Genomic DNA, 14640 nt, shown 5'->3' on the forward strand with positions numbered 1-14640 from the left:
CTGTCCGACCAGCACCAGCTACCACCCTGGGCCCCTGACCTTCCAGGGCTCAGGTACCACCAGCTCCCTGCTATAGATGTGGTCAACCAGGTCACTTGCCCCAACCCCCACAAGCCAAGGGGACCATGTCCTAGGTGTCATCATGAGGTACACTGGGCTGTCGATTGCCTTCGTGTCACATAGAACAGAGGGCCATCCTGCCCAGAAACCCACTAACTGACCTCCTAGGCTTGGCTATGGATGAATGAAGGGGCCGGAGCTCCCTCAACCCGACCTCGCCCATCACCAGCAGGGAGCCCCGGGTAACTATCATGGTATGTGGGAGGCCCATCTCTTTCCTTTTGGATACCAGGGCCACTTACTCAGTCCTGGTGGAATTCTGGGGTCCCACTTCACCCTCGTGTCTTCCCATAGTCAGGATAGGAGGACAGACTTACCTTCCTCATCAGACCCCACCATTTAGCTGCACTTTTAGATATATACCCTTCACCCATTCCTTTTTGGTAGTGCCAACTTCTCCCGTTCCCTTATTAGGAAGGGATCTTTTAGTTAAGTTGGGGGCTTCAATATCTTTTGCTCCTCCCACTCAGTGAACCCAAGCTTGCCAGCAGTTCCCCTACTTCTCCTTCTAGCCAATCAACCTACTAACATGTTATTTCCTCTACCAGCTTCTCAGGTGGACCCGAGTTTGGGACGTCCAGAACCCCTCTGTTCCTAGACATCATTCTCCTGTTGTCATCCAGTTACTGGACTCTACCAGGTACATCACCCAAGCTCAATACCCCCCCCCTCTTTCTCCAGAGTCTCAGGGGACTTAAGTCTATCATTTCTGACCTCTTAAGGAAAAACCTCCTTCATTCCACTTCTTCTCCTTTCAATACTCCTATACTAGCAGTTAAAAAACCTAATGGTACCTATCGCCTGGTTCAAGACCTCAGGTGCATTAATGCTGCAATGGTTCCTCTCCATCCTGTCGTACACACTTCTTTCTACTATCCCCTCAGAAACTTCTCATTTCTCAGTCCTAGATCTAAAGGATGAATTTTCTCTATTCCTCTTGATACCCAGTCACAGAACATATTTGCCTTTACCTGGACGGATCCTGACACCCACTTTTCTACCCAACTTACCTGGACTGTTCTACCTCAGTGATTCCGAGATAGCCCACATCCATTTGGACAGGCTCTAGCTTCTGACTTACTTTCTTTATCTCTCCCTAGATCTAAAATTCTTCTTTATGTAGATGATGTCCTTGTCTGTAGCCCATCTCTAGAGATTAGTCAAGCAGACACCTCTGCTCTTCTAAATTTCCTATCCAGTCGAGGTTACAGGGTCTCACCTTCTAAAGTTCGACTGTCCACTCTTCGGGTTACTTATTTGGGATTAACAATTACCCCAACCCACAAGGCTATTACCTTAGATAGAAAGAATCTGATTCAGTCTTTAACTGTTCCTTCTACAAAGGAAGAGATTTTATCATTTGTAGGAATGGCTAGTGTCTTAGTCAGGGTTTCTATTCCTATACAAACATCATGACCAAGAAGCAAGTTGGGGAGGAAAGGGTTTATTGAGCTTATACTTCCACGTTGCAGTTCATCACCAAAGGAAGTCAGGACTGGAACTCAAGCAGGGCAGGAAGCTGATGCAGAAGCCACGGAGGGATGTTTCTTACTGGCTTGCTTCCCCTGGCTTGCTCAGCCTGCTCTCTTTTAGAACCCAAGAGCACCAGCCCAAAGGTGGTACCACCCATAAGGGGCCCTCCCCACTAATTGAGAAAATGCCCCACAGCTGGATCTCATGGAGGCCCTTCCCCAACTGAAGCTCCTTTCTCTGTGATAACTCCAGCCTATGTCAAGTTGACACACAAAACTAGCCAGTACAATTGAACCCTTGTCAAGTTGACACACAAACACATCACTATTAAGCTTCAACCCTTACTTTCTTATTCATCCCCAAGATATAAATTACTTTAAAAGTCCCACAGTCTTTACATATTAAAAGTTCATTCACCTTAAAATGTCCAATATCTTTAAAATTCAAAGTCTCTTAAAAACTCAAAGTCTTTTAACTATGGGCTCCACTAAAATACTACTTCTTCTTTCAAGAGGGAAACATATCAGGGCACGGTCACAACCAAAAGCGAAACTCAAACTCCAATGATTCAATGTCTGGGATCCAACTCACAATCTTCTGGGCTCCTCCAAGGGCTTGGGTCACTTCTTCAGCTCTGCCCTTTGTAGCACACAGCTTGTCTTCTAGGCTCCAACTGCCTGTACTCCACTGCTGCTGCTGTTCTTGGTGGTCATCGCATGGTACTGGCATCTTCAAAATGCTGCTATCTTCCACTGTAATTAGGCTTCACCAATAGCCTCTCATAGGCTCTCATCAGGGTGACAAGCCTCTGCTCCTATGCATGACCCCTTCAAGTCCTGGGCCATCAATTGCAACTGAGACTGCACCTTCACCAATGGCCTTCCATGGCCTCTCACTGTGCCAAGAGCCTCAGCTGCTCTTCATGACCCCTTCATGCCTTCAAAACCAGTACCACCTGGGTGACTCTTACACAGTACCGAGTCCAGCCACAGTAGAAAATACAACTGTGGCTATCTATGGAACACACTCTCTCTGTGTTCTCAGAAAACACTTCCAAGAAGATTTCATCTCAGTGATGCTGGTCTCTTAATCACTGCTAATTTCTTAGCTCCAGCTAACCAGCATCAATAGTCCCAGTAACACAAAGGTTTGCTTTAGTGGTTCTGGTATCTTGTTACTCACAGCTGATTCTTCAGCCCCAGCTAACCAAAACCACAGAATCTTCACAATCAAAACATGGCCACTGTAAGAATCTTTAATCTTCCCTCTGAAATTTCACAAGCCAGGCCTCCATCTTATGAACTGTTATGAACTGTTCTTTTTTTTTTGTTTTTGTTTTTGTTTTTCGAGACAGGGTTTCTCTGTGTAGCCCTGGCTGTCCTGGAACTCACTCTGTAGACCAGGCTGGCCTTGAACTCAGAAATCCACCTGCCTCTGCCTCCCAAGTGCTGGGATTACAGGCGTGTGCCACCACCGCCCGGCAAAGAATTCATATCCTCAGCACCCAGCTAAAGATCTCATGTTCCCACTTTTGAACTGTTCTTAACATTGTCTTCCAAGCTCCTACAGAATTTTCAACCGAGCTCTTAATATTCTAATGGCTTTTCTAGCTCAAAGTTCCAAAGTCCTTCCACAGTCCTCCCCAAAACATGATCAGGTTGTCACAGGAATACCCCACTATGCTGGTACCAATTTGTCTTAGTCAGGGTTTCTATTCCTGTACAAACATTATGACCAAGAAGCAAGTTGGGGAGGAAAGCGTTTATTCCTTCCACGTTGCAGTTCATCACTAAAGAAGTCAGGACTGGAACTCAAGCAGGTCAGGAAGCAGGAGCTGATGCAGAAGCCATGGAGGGATGTTTCTTACTGGCTTGCTTCCCCTGGCTTGCTCAGCCTACTCTCTTTTAGAACCAAAGAGCACCAGCCCAAAGGTGGACCTACCCACAAGGGGCCCTCACCACTTGATCACTAATTGAGAAAATGCCCCACAGCTGGATCTCATGGAGGCACTTCCCCAACTGAAGCTCCTTTCTCCAGCCTATGTCAAGTTGACACACAAAACTAGCCAGCACAGCTAGCTTTTTACGTTCCTGGGTTCCTTCTTTTTCCCTCCTCTCTTGACCCTTATACGAGGCAGGGTTAGGCCCCACCCATGTACCTCTTCTCAAATCTGTTGCCAAGTCCTTTCAGGGGCTCCAACAGGCTCTCCTTAAGGCCCCAGCCTTACATCTCCCTGACCTGACTCGCCCTTTTTCCCTCTATGTAACTGAAAAGGAGGGATTTGCCCTTGGAGTCTTAGGTCATCAACTGGGACCTTCCTTTGCACCTGTAGCATACTTGTCAAAAATCCAGGGATGGGCACCTTGTATTCGTGCCTTAGCAACTGCTGAACTCCTTATTCGAGAATCAAAGAAATTAACTTTGGGGTCTCCTATAACTGTGCTCTCTTCTCATAACCTGTCACAGCTCCTAACTTACAAAGGCTTGCAGACTCTACCTCCCTCCAGAGTTCCTTCTCTCCAGGTAGCACTAATAGAGGATTCCACGCTCACCTTCCAATCATGTCCTCCTCTTAATATTTCTACTCTTCTCGTCTGACCTAATACTAACCACTCCCTGTCTCATTCCTGCACTGAGACTTTAGAGCAACTATTACCTCATCCCTCACACATACAGGAGGGCACATTGCCTCAAGCTATTTATACTTGGTACACAGAGGGAAGCTCCTTTCTATATGAAGGGACTAGAAAAGCTGGCTATGTCATAGTGTCAGACACCGAGGTGGTAGAGGCACAGGCCCTTCCTGTACACCCCACTATTCAACAGGCTGAGCTGATAGCTCTCACCCGTGCCTTTCAACTTGCACAGGGGCAATCCCTCAATGTCTATGCAGATTCTAAATATGCTTTCCATATCCTCCTGTGCCACGCTGCTAACTGGAAAGAGCGCGGGTTACTTACCACAACTGGAGGATCAGTAACTAATGCAAACCATATTTTAGCCTTGCTAATGGCCTCTCATCTCTGCACAGCTTTTGGGATTGTCCACTGCAGATCCCACCAGACGGATGACTCTATTGTATCTAAGGAAAACAACCAAGCTGATGAGGCAGCTAGAGCTGCGGCCCTTAGGGGTCTAAACTCATCTTACCTTCCCCAAGACATCCTTACACTACAACCCACATCTCTACCTCCACCCCCTGACACTCGTCAAACTCTATCCTATCTTCACCAACTCTTTCATCCTAATAGCAGAACATTATCTTCTTTTGTTAAGACCCACTTACAGCCTATTCCTGAAGACTTAAATTTCTTAAAATCTATCACTGCTTCTTGTAAAATCTGTCAGATGTCAGATTCCAACTCGAGGTATTGTAGTACCCCTTTCCCTATCCATCAGTCTAGAGGTTCCCTTCCTGGAACTGACTGGCAACTTGACTTTACCCATATACCTACAGTCAAGCGTTCCAAGTACCTCCTGGTCTTGGTGGACACCTTCTCGGGGTGGGTAGAAGCCTTTCCCACCACTAACAAAAGGGCTCAGACAGTCTCTGATCTCCTCCTCCAAGAGATCATACCCGATTTGGTGTTCCAACCTCCCTTCAGTCAGACAGTGGTCCTGAATTTACTTCCCAGATCTCTCAGAATCTATCTAAGGCCTTAAACATCCCTTGGCATTTTCACATTCCTTACCATCCTCAATCTTCAGGTAAGGTAGAAAGAACCAATTGCTCTTTAAAAACCACTCTTGCTAAGCTATCACAGGAACTTCACCTTGACTGGGTAAAACTCCTACCTCTGGCTCTTTTCAGGCTACGAGCTCTCCCCAAGTTACCTCTTCTTATCTCACCCTTTGAACTTATATATAGATGTCCAGTTTTAACTCCTGGTCTCTCACCTAAATGCTCTCCCCTCCCAGACCACCTACTCACCCCATTGCTTTGCCACCTTCGCTCTCTCCTATGGGACTTTGCTGACCACCACCTACCGCGGCCACAGACTGTCTCCTGTCCACTACCTGTCAACATTGGAGACCAAGTCCTCTTATCCCCTCCAGATCATCGGCCCTCACCCCTCTCTCTGAAATGGCAGGGCCCTTTTAAGGTGATTCTGGTGACCCCTACAGCCGCTAAACTCGAAGGATTTCCTCATTGGGTCCATCTATCTCACCTTAAACCTTTCATCCCTCCACCTAAAGATAACTCTTCTTCATACACGTCAACCTTGACAGGACCGTGCTCTATTAAGCTCCGGAGGACATCGGGACCACCCACCTTGTCCCCAATTCCAGAACATGAGACTCCACTCCGGCAGCCAAGCTCGACCTCGTTGGATTAGACATGTGTTTCTTGTCCTACCCCTGCTGTTCTTCATTTCCATCCAGGGCAGTCCTTACATCTGGAGATTCGAGGTTCAAGAAACCCCCACGGATAACAAACAGTCTTTCCAAATAGGGTCAGGAAACTGCTCCATAGCCGGATGTCAGGAACCGATCCAAATCGCGATCATCCCTGTATCTGTTATCCCATCTAAGTATTATGATCTCTATACTAGCTTTCTCTTTGACCAGACAGAAGATTACTGTAAAAAATGGCCAGACGAATACGGGGGCTGCCCATATTGGTCTTGTCAGATACATATGCTAGGATCACGGGTCAATCATTTCTTCTAACGGGTCAATCATTTCTTCTATCAACACAGCAAGACACTTTTCTTCTACATACAAGACCCGTGGGATTCCAGGTGGGAAACAGGAGTTGTTGGTAAGCTCTATCGTAAAAACCAGCCCAGTTCCCCAGTAAGTACCACCCATACTCAGAGAAAGTATATCTCAATCGCCCAACCCCTAGATATTGGAAAAGTAGGGGAGATAATTAAACACCCCTCTGAGGTCCTTGATTCTTTAGCAGCACCCCTCATAAATGGCACTAACTTGTCATTTCGCCTGTTGCTTCAAACCTTGACTTCAGCATACCAGCTCCTTAATGTCACCAGGCCTGGTCGCTTTAAAGATTGTTGGTTATGTTTACCCCGAGGAATTGACTCAAAACTGTCACTTACAACTTCTCCAGTGATACTGCCAAATAACCTTACCTCACCTTTTGTTAGCTGTCCTGACTCTGATGTCTCCATGACTCCGTACCTTACCTCTGTCCCTCTCTTTGGCATGGCAAACTGTTTTAAGACCTCTGGGACATGTTCTGTAGGAACACTAAGCTCTCTAGACTGTAATAAAACCATAAGCCTTGATATATCATCTCTGCCACAATGCCCTGCAATCCAGAACACGTCAATTCTTTGTGGCACTCAGGTATATCATGGCCTACCTGCCAGCTGGTCAGGAGTTTGCATGTTGGTACTCCTTTTCCCTGAGCTGGGAGTAATCCAGGGAAATGAGCCCCTGCCAATCCCAGTTGTAGATATGATAGCTGCTCGACACGAGAGGGCAGTTCAGATCGTGCCACTCTTGGCCGCTACAGGAATAGCCATAGGTGTTGGTACTGGTGTGGCAGGAATAACGACTTCTCTGGACCAATACAATACACTCACTTCCCAGTTTAAAAATGATCTCCAGGGAATGACTGAAACTGTGCTTACTATCCAGAAGCAGATCGATTCTTTGGCAGCTGTGGTGCTTCAGAACCGATGGGGCCTAGATGTTTTGACAGCTAAGGAAGGTGGTCTTTGCCTGTTCCTCCAAGAAGAATGCTGTTTCTGTGTCAACCAATCCAGGATAGTGAGAAACAAAATCCAGGAACTTCAGACAGACATAAAGAACTTCAGAGATCGTGAGACCTCCAGCTCTGACATTTTCAAAAACCCTATATGGAAATGGATACTCCCTTTTGTAAGGCCTTTTCTAGTCATCTTCCTGGTGTTATTGTTTGCTCCCTGCCTAATTAATCTTGTTTCTACATTCCTCCAACGGCAAATACAAAAAATTTGTAATCAAACTATTAATCAGCTTCTGTTACAGAATTACTAGCCGCTGCCCACGGAAGAGCCCCCGTCCCCAGATGTACCTGATGCCAACACGTACCAGGTGGACCCCGATGATGAAAGTCAGCTACACCCCGAAATTGACAACGCCCCTAGACAGCAGGAAGTAGTTTAAGAGACACCGCACCCTCACTCCTTTTCATCATCGGGTCCCCCCCCCCCTTTTTCCTTTTCCTTTTCTTTTTAATGGAAGAAATGCAGGATTGTAGGTACCGAGACCTGCAAGGCTTATGACGTCATACAACCGACAACTAAGACAATGTATAGGTCTGTTGCCAAGGCAGCAGCCGACATTTACCCAGAATTCCATAGCCCACCTTTACCTGTAACTATGTCATCACCCGTATATAAGCAGGCAGCGTTTCTCCCCCGTCCTCTTTTCTTTTCTCTCTTTCTCTCCTTCCTTCCCCGCCTGCTACCCCTTCCCCATCTTAAATAAAGTCCCACGTGGAACTGTTTGGCCTGGTGTATCTCATTGCAGCCCACGTCTCCACCGCATTCCTATGGCCTGCTTAGCACGGAGCGAGAGTGCGAGCACGTGGCAAGCAGACAGGATCTTTTGCGCAGAAACCAACAGTGCCCTTGTAGAGGATCTGAGTTTGGTTTCTAGACTCCATTGTAACAAGTCTCAGACCTCAGAGAACATAAGCCAGGTTAGAGACACCATTCTGATCTTAAACCCCAGCCCATGGGCCCAGCACCCACCACAATGTGGACAAAGAGCAAATCCACCAAAGGCCTGATCCATAATTTCAGGCAAATCCCTGACATTGCTTTCCGGCTTCTGCAGCTATGCTTCCTGGTAACTAACTGAAGTATGACAGGCAGGATGTTTGTACAAATGACAAAGGGTTGTGCGGTATGCTCCAGGTCCCCATCTTCTGTGACCTGTCACCTGTCTTCAAGGATATCCTCCTGCTTCTGCTGGGATTAAAGCATGTGACCCCTAGACACCTTTAAAAAAACCTTAGGGGCTGGAGAGATGGTTCAGAGGTTAAGAGCACTGATGGCTTTTCTGGACAGAGGTCCTGAGTTCAAATCCCAGCAACCACATGATGGCTCACAGCCATCTATAATGGGATCGGATGCCCTCATCTGGTGTGTCTGAAGACAGCTACAGTGTACTCAGATATAATAAATAAATCTTTTAAAGAAGATTTGTTTATTTTTATTTTATGTATATAGATATACTTTGCCTGCATGTGAGTCTGTAAGTCACATGTATGCATGATCCCCATGGAGATCAGAATAGGGAGTCAGATCCCCTGGAACTGAGTGGTGCTAGGGATCAATCCTGGGTCTTCCAAGAGAGCAGACAGTGCTCTAACTGGCCAATGCTCCAGACCTCTAGAGATGTTTTAATTTGCTGGAAGTTTTAGACCCTTGGCAGTTCCCCCTCACCTCCTCCAAGCCTAATGGCTTGATTTCATTGGTCAACTTGACTAGATTTAGAGTCACTTCGAAGGAGGCACAGCTCTGAATGTGTCTGCAAGGACATTTTCAAAGAGGATTAGCTGAGGCATAGAAGGCCCATTGTATAGTATGAGACACCAGCTTGCAGAGGAGGAGGCTGAAGGGGAAAGGGAGAGAACCAGAAAGTACCAGTATGACCTTCTTTCTGCTCTGTGATCTACCATCACCCCAACTGCCATCCCACCAGGCCATCCTTCATCCCTCGCTATGTTGGACTGACACTTTTGGAGGCTGAGGCCAGATGAACCATCCCCCCTCTAGGCTCCCTCTCTCAGGTATTTGACACACAGTGGAGAGAAACACTAATCCAGCGATCTCACTCTGTCCTGGCTGGTTTTGTGTGTCAACTTGACACAGGCTGGAGTTATCACAGAGAAAGGAGTTTCAGTTGGGTAAGTGTCTCCATGAGATCCAACTGTGAGGCATTTTCCCAGTTAGTGATCAAGGGGGAGGGCCCCTGTGGGTGGATCCATCCCTGGGCTGGCATTCTTTTGTTCTATGAGAGCAGGCTGAAGCAAGCCAGCAAGGAACATCCCTCCATGGCTTCTGCATCAGCTCCTGCTTCCTGACCTGCTTGAGTTCCAGTCCTGACTTCCTTTTGTGATGAACAGCAATACAGATCTGAAAGCTGAATAAACCCTTTCCTCCCCAACTTGCTTCTTGGTCATGATGTTTGTGCAGGAATAGAAACCCTGACTAAGACACACACACAGGAACTGAACAAGCCAGGTCTCGGGCTGTTTCATTGCACTTGGCCTGACGCCCTGTGGGTGGCAGGCAATGCTTCTTTCTTCAGTTTTTTTTTTAAAAAAGATCCATTCGTATTCAGATTATTTTGTGTTTGTTTCCTTGTGTGTATGTATGTGTGTGACCAGCATGCCTGTGAGCTCTCTTGCAGGTGACGGTAACTGAACTCCTGTCCTCTGCAAGGTTGAGTTATTGCTATATTTTTGTGCTTATAAACAGTTCGGCTATGAACATGGATGGATCTACAAGCTGTCTCTTTGAGATCTCACTTGTTCATTCATTCATTCATTCATTCATTCATTCATTCATTTGTTGAGTCAGAATCTCACTACGTAGTTGTTGTGTGACAAAACCCTTCCTGGGGAGACACAGCACACAACTTTTATCCACCTCAGATAGGGAATCTATAACAGACCAACTTGGAAATCCAACTTGGTGATCACATGAGTTTTATGGGGGTTACTTACAGGAGCAGAAGTGACTCAAAGACAGCTGCATCACCAAGGCCCACCTCAGCCCCACCATTGTCACAAAGCTGGGAACCCTGGAACACACCTTACAGCATGCAGGTAGCCTGGCCCTTGTGCTCTCAGCCTTTCTTGCTTTCTTTGGCTTACTGACTCTGTTTTAGGGACTTCCTAGAGCTATTTTGAGTTGTTTTCCTTCCTGCTTAAGGAACGTCCTGCAGGCTGGAATAGTTCAATCTTGGAGGAAATTCTTATACAACAGTATGTCTGACTGTTCTGGAATTCACAGTGTAGACCAGGCTGGCCTTGAACTTTTAGAGGTCCGCCTGGCTCTGTCTCCCAAGCACTGGAATTGAACGTGTGCATATGCAGAGGAGTCTGTGCATGGTAGGGAGCTGCGTGGAAACTCAAGACAGTGTGTGGGAGACAGGTCTCTCCTTCCACCACAGGGATCTTGGGGGTCAGATTCAGGCTGTAGGTCGAGCTGGGTGGCAAGGAACTTTTTACCCACCAAGCCATCTCATTGGCTGTTGTGTGACACTACTCCAGGGAAGATGTAAACAAGTCTTTATTCACTATAGATAGGGAGTCAGTAGCAAAAGGGTGGATCCCACAGAAGACCAATGGGGGACCCAGTGAGTTCTCCCAGGGTTACTGACAGGAGCAGAACTGACTCAAAGACAGCTGCAACACTACCACTTACCCTAGCATGGGTGACAGCTCACGAAGCTGGGAGCCTGGAGCACCCTGCACAGCCTGCGGGGAACTCAGTGTGTTGGCTTGGATGTCAGACAGAGAAAGATCTGGGAGGTCATATAATACTGATTCCTTCTGGCCCCCGGTGGCTCTGACTTTACAGGCCGGAGAAGGAGAAAGCAACTAAGACCTTGAAGGGACAGTGGCTTATGTCACTCTGGAGCAAGTCCCCAAAGAACTGTGTGTGTGTGTGTGTGGGGCGGGGCAGCTGTATTCTAGGGAGCATAAACTGTCACCCATGTCCTGCTCAGACTTTGAGGTCTCACATATGACACCGGTAGGCTCATGGGGGACTGGGACTCTATCTGCTTAAGACCAGGCCTACTTAACCCATCTGTCGCCAATCTCCTGGGAAGCTCAGGATTCTTAGTTTTTGTAGTGCGTTGATTAAGTCCCAGGCCAGCAGGAGCTAAGCTATGCAACAGATGGAGATGCTCTTGTTTTTTTTTTTTAAATCTGTAGAAAGAAGCATGCTCCTGGTCCCACATGTGAGGTGAGGAGAGTTAAGTCACATCATCTTCACCATCCCTAGACCACCCTTAGCTCCCAGAGAGGCAACAGGCCCCCCCCCCCCTTCAGAAGCAAGCTGTGGCTAGACACTGGTGAGGTGGAGGCCTGGTTCACAGACATCAGGCCTCAGTCTATGCAAGATGGCCTCCTCCTGTGCTGTTTGGTTTGAATCTGGTTTCCTTGTGTGCCCTAAGAGTTCATGTGCTGGAAATTTAGTCCCCAGTGTGGTAACATTAGAGATGGTGTCATGAGGAAGCAGGATGATTAGATCTCTGGGGTGTTGCTCTAGGAAGGGACAAATCCTATAGACTGGGTGAATAAGGCCCCGGGTACTTTAGGCTGGAGAGCACTCACACACTGACGTGGCAACATGACTCATGCTATTTTCTGACTCCATGCTGGTGAGTGGGTTCTTAACAGAGGTTAAAAAGTGAGGCTGCAGGACTGTGGACCTGGAGCCTTCAATATGATGAGTTTTTCTTTATAAATACTCAGCTTGTTATTTTATCACATCCTTAGGAAAAAGAATAATACACTTTACTCTTTGCAGCGCATGCCCTGTAATGAGAGAGCCTGCCCCCGCTGGGCCTTCCATAAGCCTCTGCATCCTGAGGAACCTATCTGTATTCTTCTGGGTATGCCTGGTGGTGTGAAGCCTGGGACCCTTGTGAGGACGTGGCTCATTGATGGAGCAGTAAGGCACGTGGTCTTAGGACTGGCCACAAGGCAACTGTTTGCTGACTGGTGTGGGACAGTACTTCCTGTCATGTCCTCAGAGCAGAGCCACAGGACAGGTCCTAAAGCTCTAGCACCCTGGGTCCCACTCCATGTAAGACCCAGGGGGGAAGTAACTGGGTTCAGAACTGGGTATTTGATATTAGGACAAACTGAGTTCTGGTTCTGGCCAGGTTCCACACTGATTTCAAAGCTGAACTTCTGTTCACTGTGATGGGTGAGACGCCTCATGACAGCCTTGGCGATAGGGAGTTTTATTTTTGTCTTCTAGATGGGGCACAGAAGCCAAGACAACCACCGATGCACAGACACATACACACACTGCACAACTGGCTCATGTCCCAACACTGGGGAGCAGGGACAGAGTCTGCTGTTTAGAGCCTGTGTGGTCCTCAGCAGACTCTTGGTGTCCCTCATCCTACTCAGTTCCATGTTCCTGGGGAGTTCAATCTAGGAGGTCATGTATGTACCCTGTGGACCCTGTCCCATGAGAGTGACAGACACTGTGGTGCAGTGAATATGGTTTCAGCATTTTCTAATGCATTCTGCAGGGCATTTTGGCAGCACCACAATTGAGAAGTGGCACTTTAAAGTCCTCCTCGTTGTCCCTGCTGTATCCTTCAACCCAATCAGACCCAACCTGGGATCTAAAACTCCAGGCTCCCTTGTGAATTGCAAGGCTTTTATTGTTGGATTCCTGTTTTTAGACACCGTGGGGCAAGGGGTCAGGTTTTCTGCATCAATGCAGGTGAGCAGGCAAGTGGCTTCCTTGAGTCTTCCTTGAGAGCAAAGAGGTTCCCATCAACAATAGGGGCTGGCTTTAATTCTTTCCTGCAAAGAGAAAGCCAAATGAGGCCTCAGAGGGAAAGGAGAACTCATGCCCCACTGACCATGCACTGAGAAACCTCCTGGAAGGACCTGCAGCCTGTTTGCAATTTCTCTTGTGTCTCACCAGGACCAGGGAGCCTGGTCCCCAACCTGTTGAGACTAGCTCTGTAAAGAGCCTCCAATCCAGCCAGATGGGAGAGGGCACATTGTGTGATACCATAGGTACCTGTGGGATAGAAAGGAGGAGTAGCTGACAGGGCTCCATGTGAGTCTGTGGGAAGCTGGGGCCCCACAGGGAACTGATTCCTGTCACATGGTGATGATGACCTTCAGAGTTCTGCAGCTGAGGCAGTGACTTATCCTACCAATTCTAGGGACAACATGGGTTCACTTTAATTCTATCCTCGAATGCCCCAGGCCTGGCATCCACACAGTGGCCTTGGAGGTACAGAGAAAAGGAAAACAGAGGACTGTTTTGGGGCTGGTGTGGTAGGCTTGAAAGGTCAGGATAAAAGACCCAGGCTGGGGAAGGGTGCCAGGCCCCAAGCTTGTGCAGCTAGACTTGGGAGGTTGTGTCAGGAAGACTGATGGAGGCCACACTTGAGCAGGGATCTAGTGTGGCTTGTCTGATCTCAGTAGCCCGGCCCCATTCAGGCAGCCTGAGAGTCCCTTCCTGCCCCATCCTCCTGCCATCCTCAATCAGGTGTGTCACATTTGTGTATTCATAGAGAAGCTTCAGAGGTGGGGAGAAGCACAAGCCCCACCCCTAGTCAGACACAGAGACTCACAATGACGTTGGTTATGTGTGTCTTGTCTTCCTCTGTCAAATTGCTATCGACACATGTCTTCGTTCTTTCAGCCTCTTCCACTAAGACAGGGTTATTAGTGTATTCTTTCACATGCTGAAGATAGTCTTCCAAGTTCCCGTGAAAAAATAGTTCAACTTTTCTGTCTATTACTGGGCAAAGGCCACAATCTGGAACACAGAAACAAGGTCACCCTCCCTTGAAAGTCAGGCATCAGCACAGCCCAGGGGATAGAGGGAGTGAGAGCCAGGAGAGCCTGCATCCCTGGCCCCCACACAGTAATACCCACCTCCTCCTGAAGTCAGGAGCAGGGCAGCCCCGAGGAGCACCAGAGCACCAGCGAGCTTCATGGTAATGGTGGAAGGTGCTCCCTCTCAACTTGGTGCTCTTTTATCCCTTCCCTGGTCTGGTCAGTGGGCAGGGAGGGGCCCGTGTCTGAGCCCCTCCAGGCTCCTCCCAGGACACATCTTCGAACTTCCTGGCACTGTGTGTTTGTGTCATGGGAAGGTGTGTATTTTGGCAAGACAATAAGATCCTGGTCAAAAACCTGGCTCAGCCTAGTCCTGTTCTTAGTGATCTTAAGGTCACAATTCATGTGATGGTCAAAGGAAAGTATGGCTAGGGAGAGGGTCAAATTGTCTCTCAATGACACCATGAGAAGTAAGGCCTGTGTCCCCCCATAACACTGGGTACCTTAATGTTTAGTTAAGATCCGTGCTCACAGTC

General features: G+C 47.9%; 1 protein-coding gene across 1 annotated transcript; it reads right to left on the bottom strand.

Annotated features, from left to right (window-relative positions):
- Positions 1 to 13081: 13081 nt before the first annotated feature.
- Positions 13082 to 14264, bottom strand: LOC127682673 (major allergen I polypeptide chain 1). Its single transcript, XM_052179214.1, has 3 exons — positions 14204 to 14264; positions 13897 to 14084; positions 13082 to 13111 (listed from the first exon to the last, which is right to left on the bottom strand). Exons 1-3 carry the CDS (start codon positions 14262 to 14264, stop codon positions 13082 to 13084), a joined length of 279 nt encoding a protein of 92 aa, XP_052035174.1.
- Between the last annotated feature and the right edge of the window lie 376 nt (positions 14265 to 14640).

This window comes from Apodemus sylvaticus, chromosome 1 (assembly GCF_947179515.1).
Source record: "Apodemus sylvaticus chromosome 1, mApoSyl1.1, whole genome shotgun sequence".
Lineage (NCBI taxonomy): Eukaryota > Metazoa > Chordata > Mammalia > Rodentia > Muridae > Apodemus > Apodemus sylvaticus.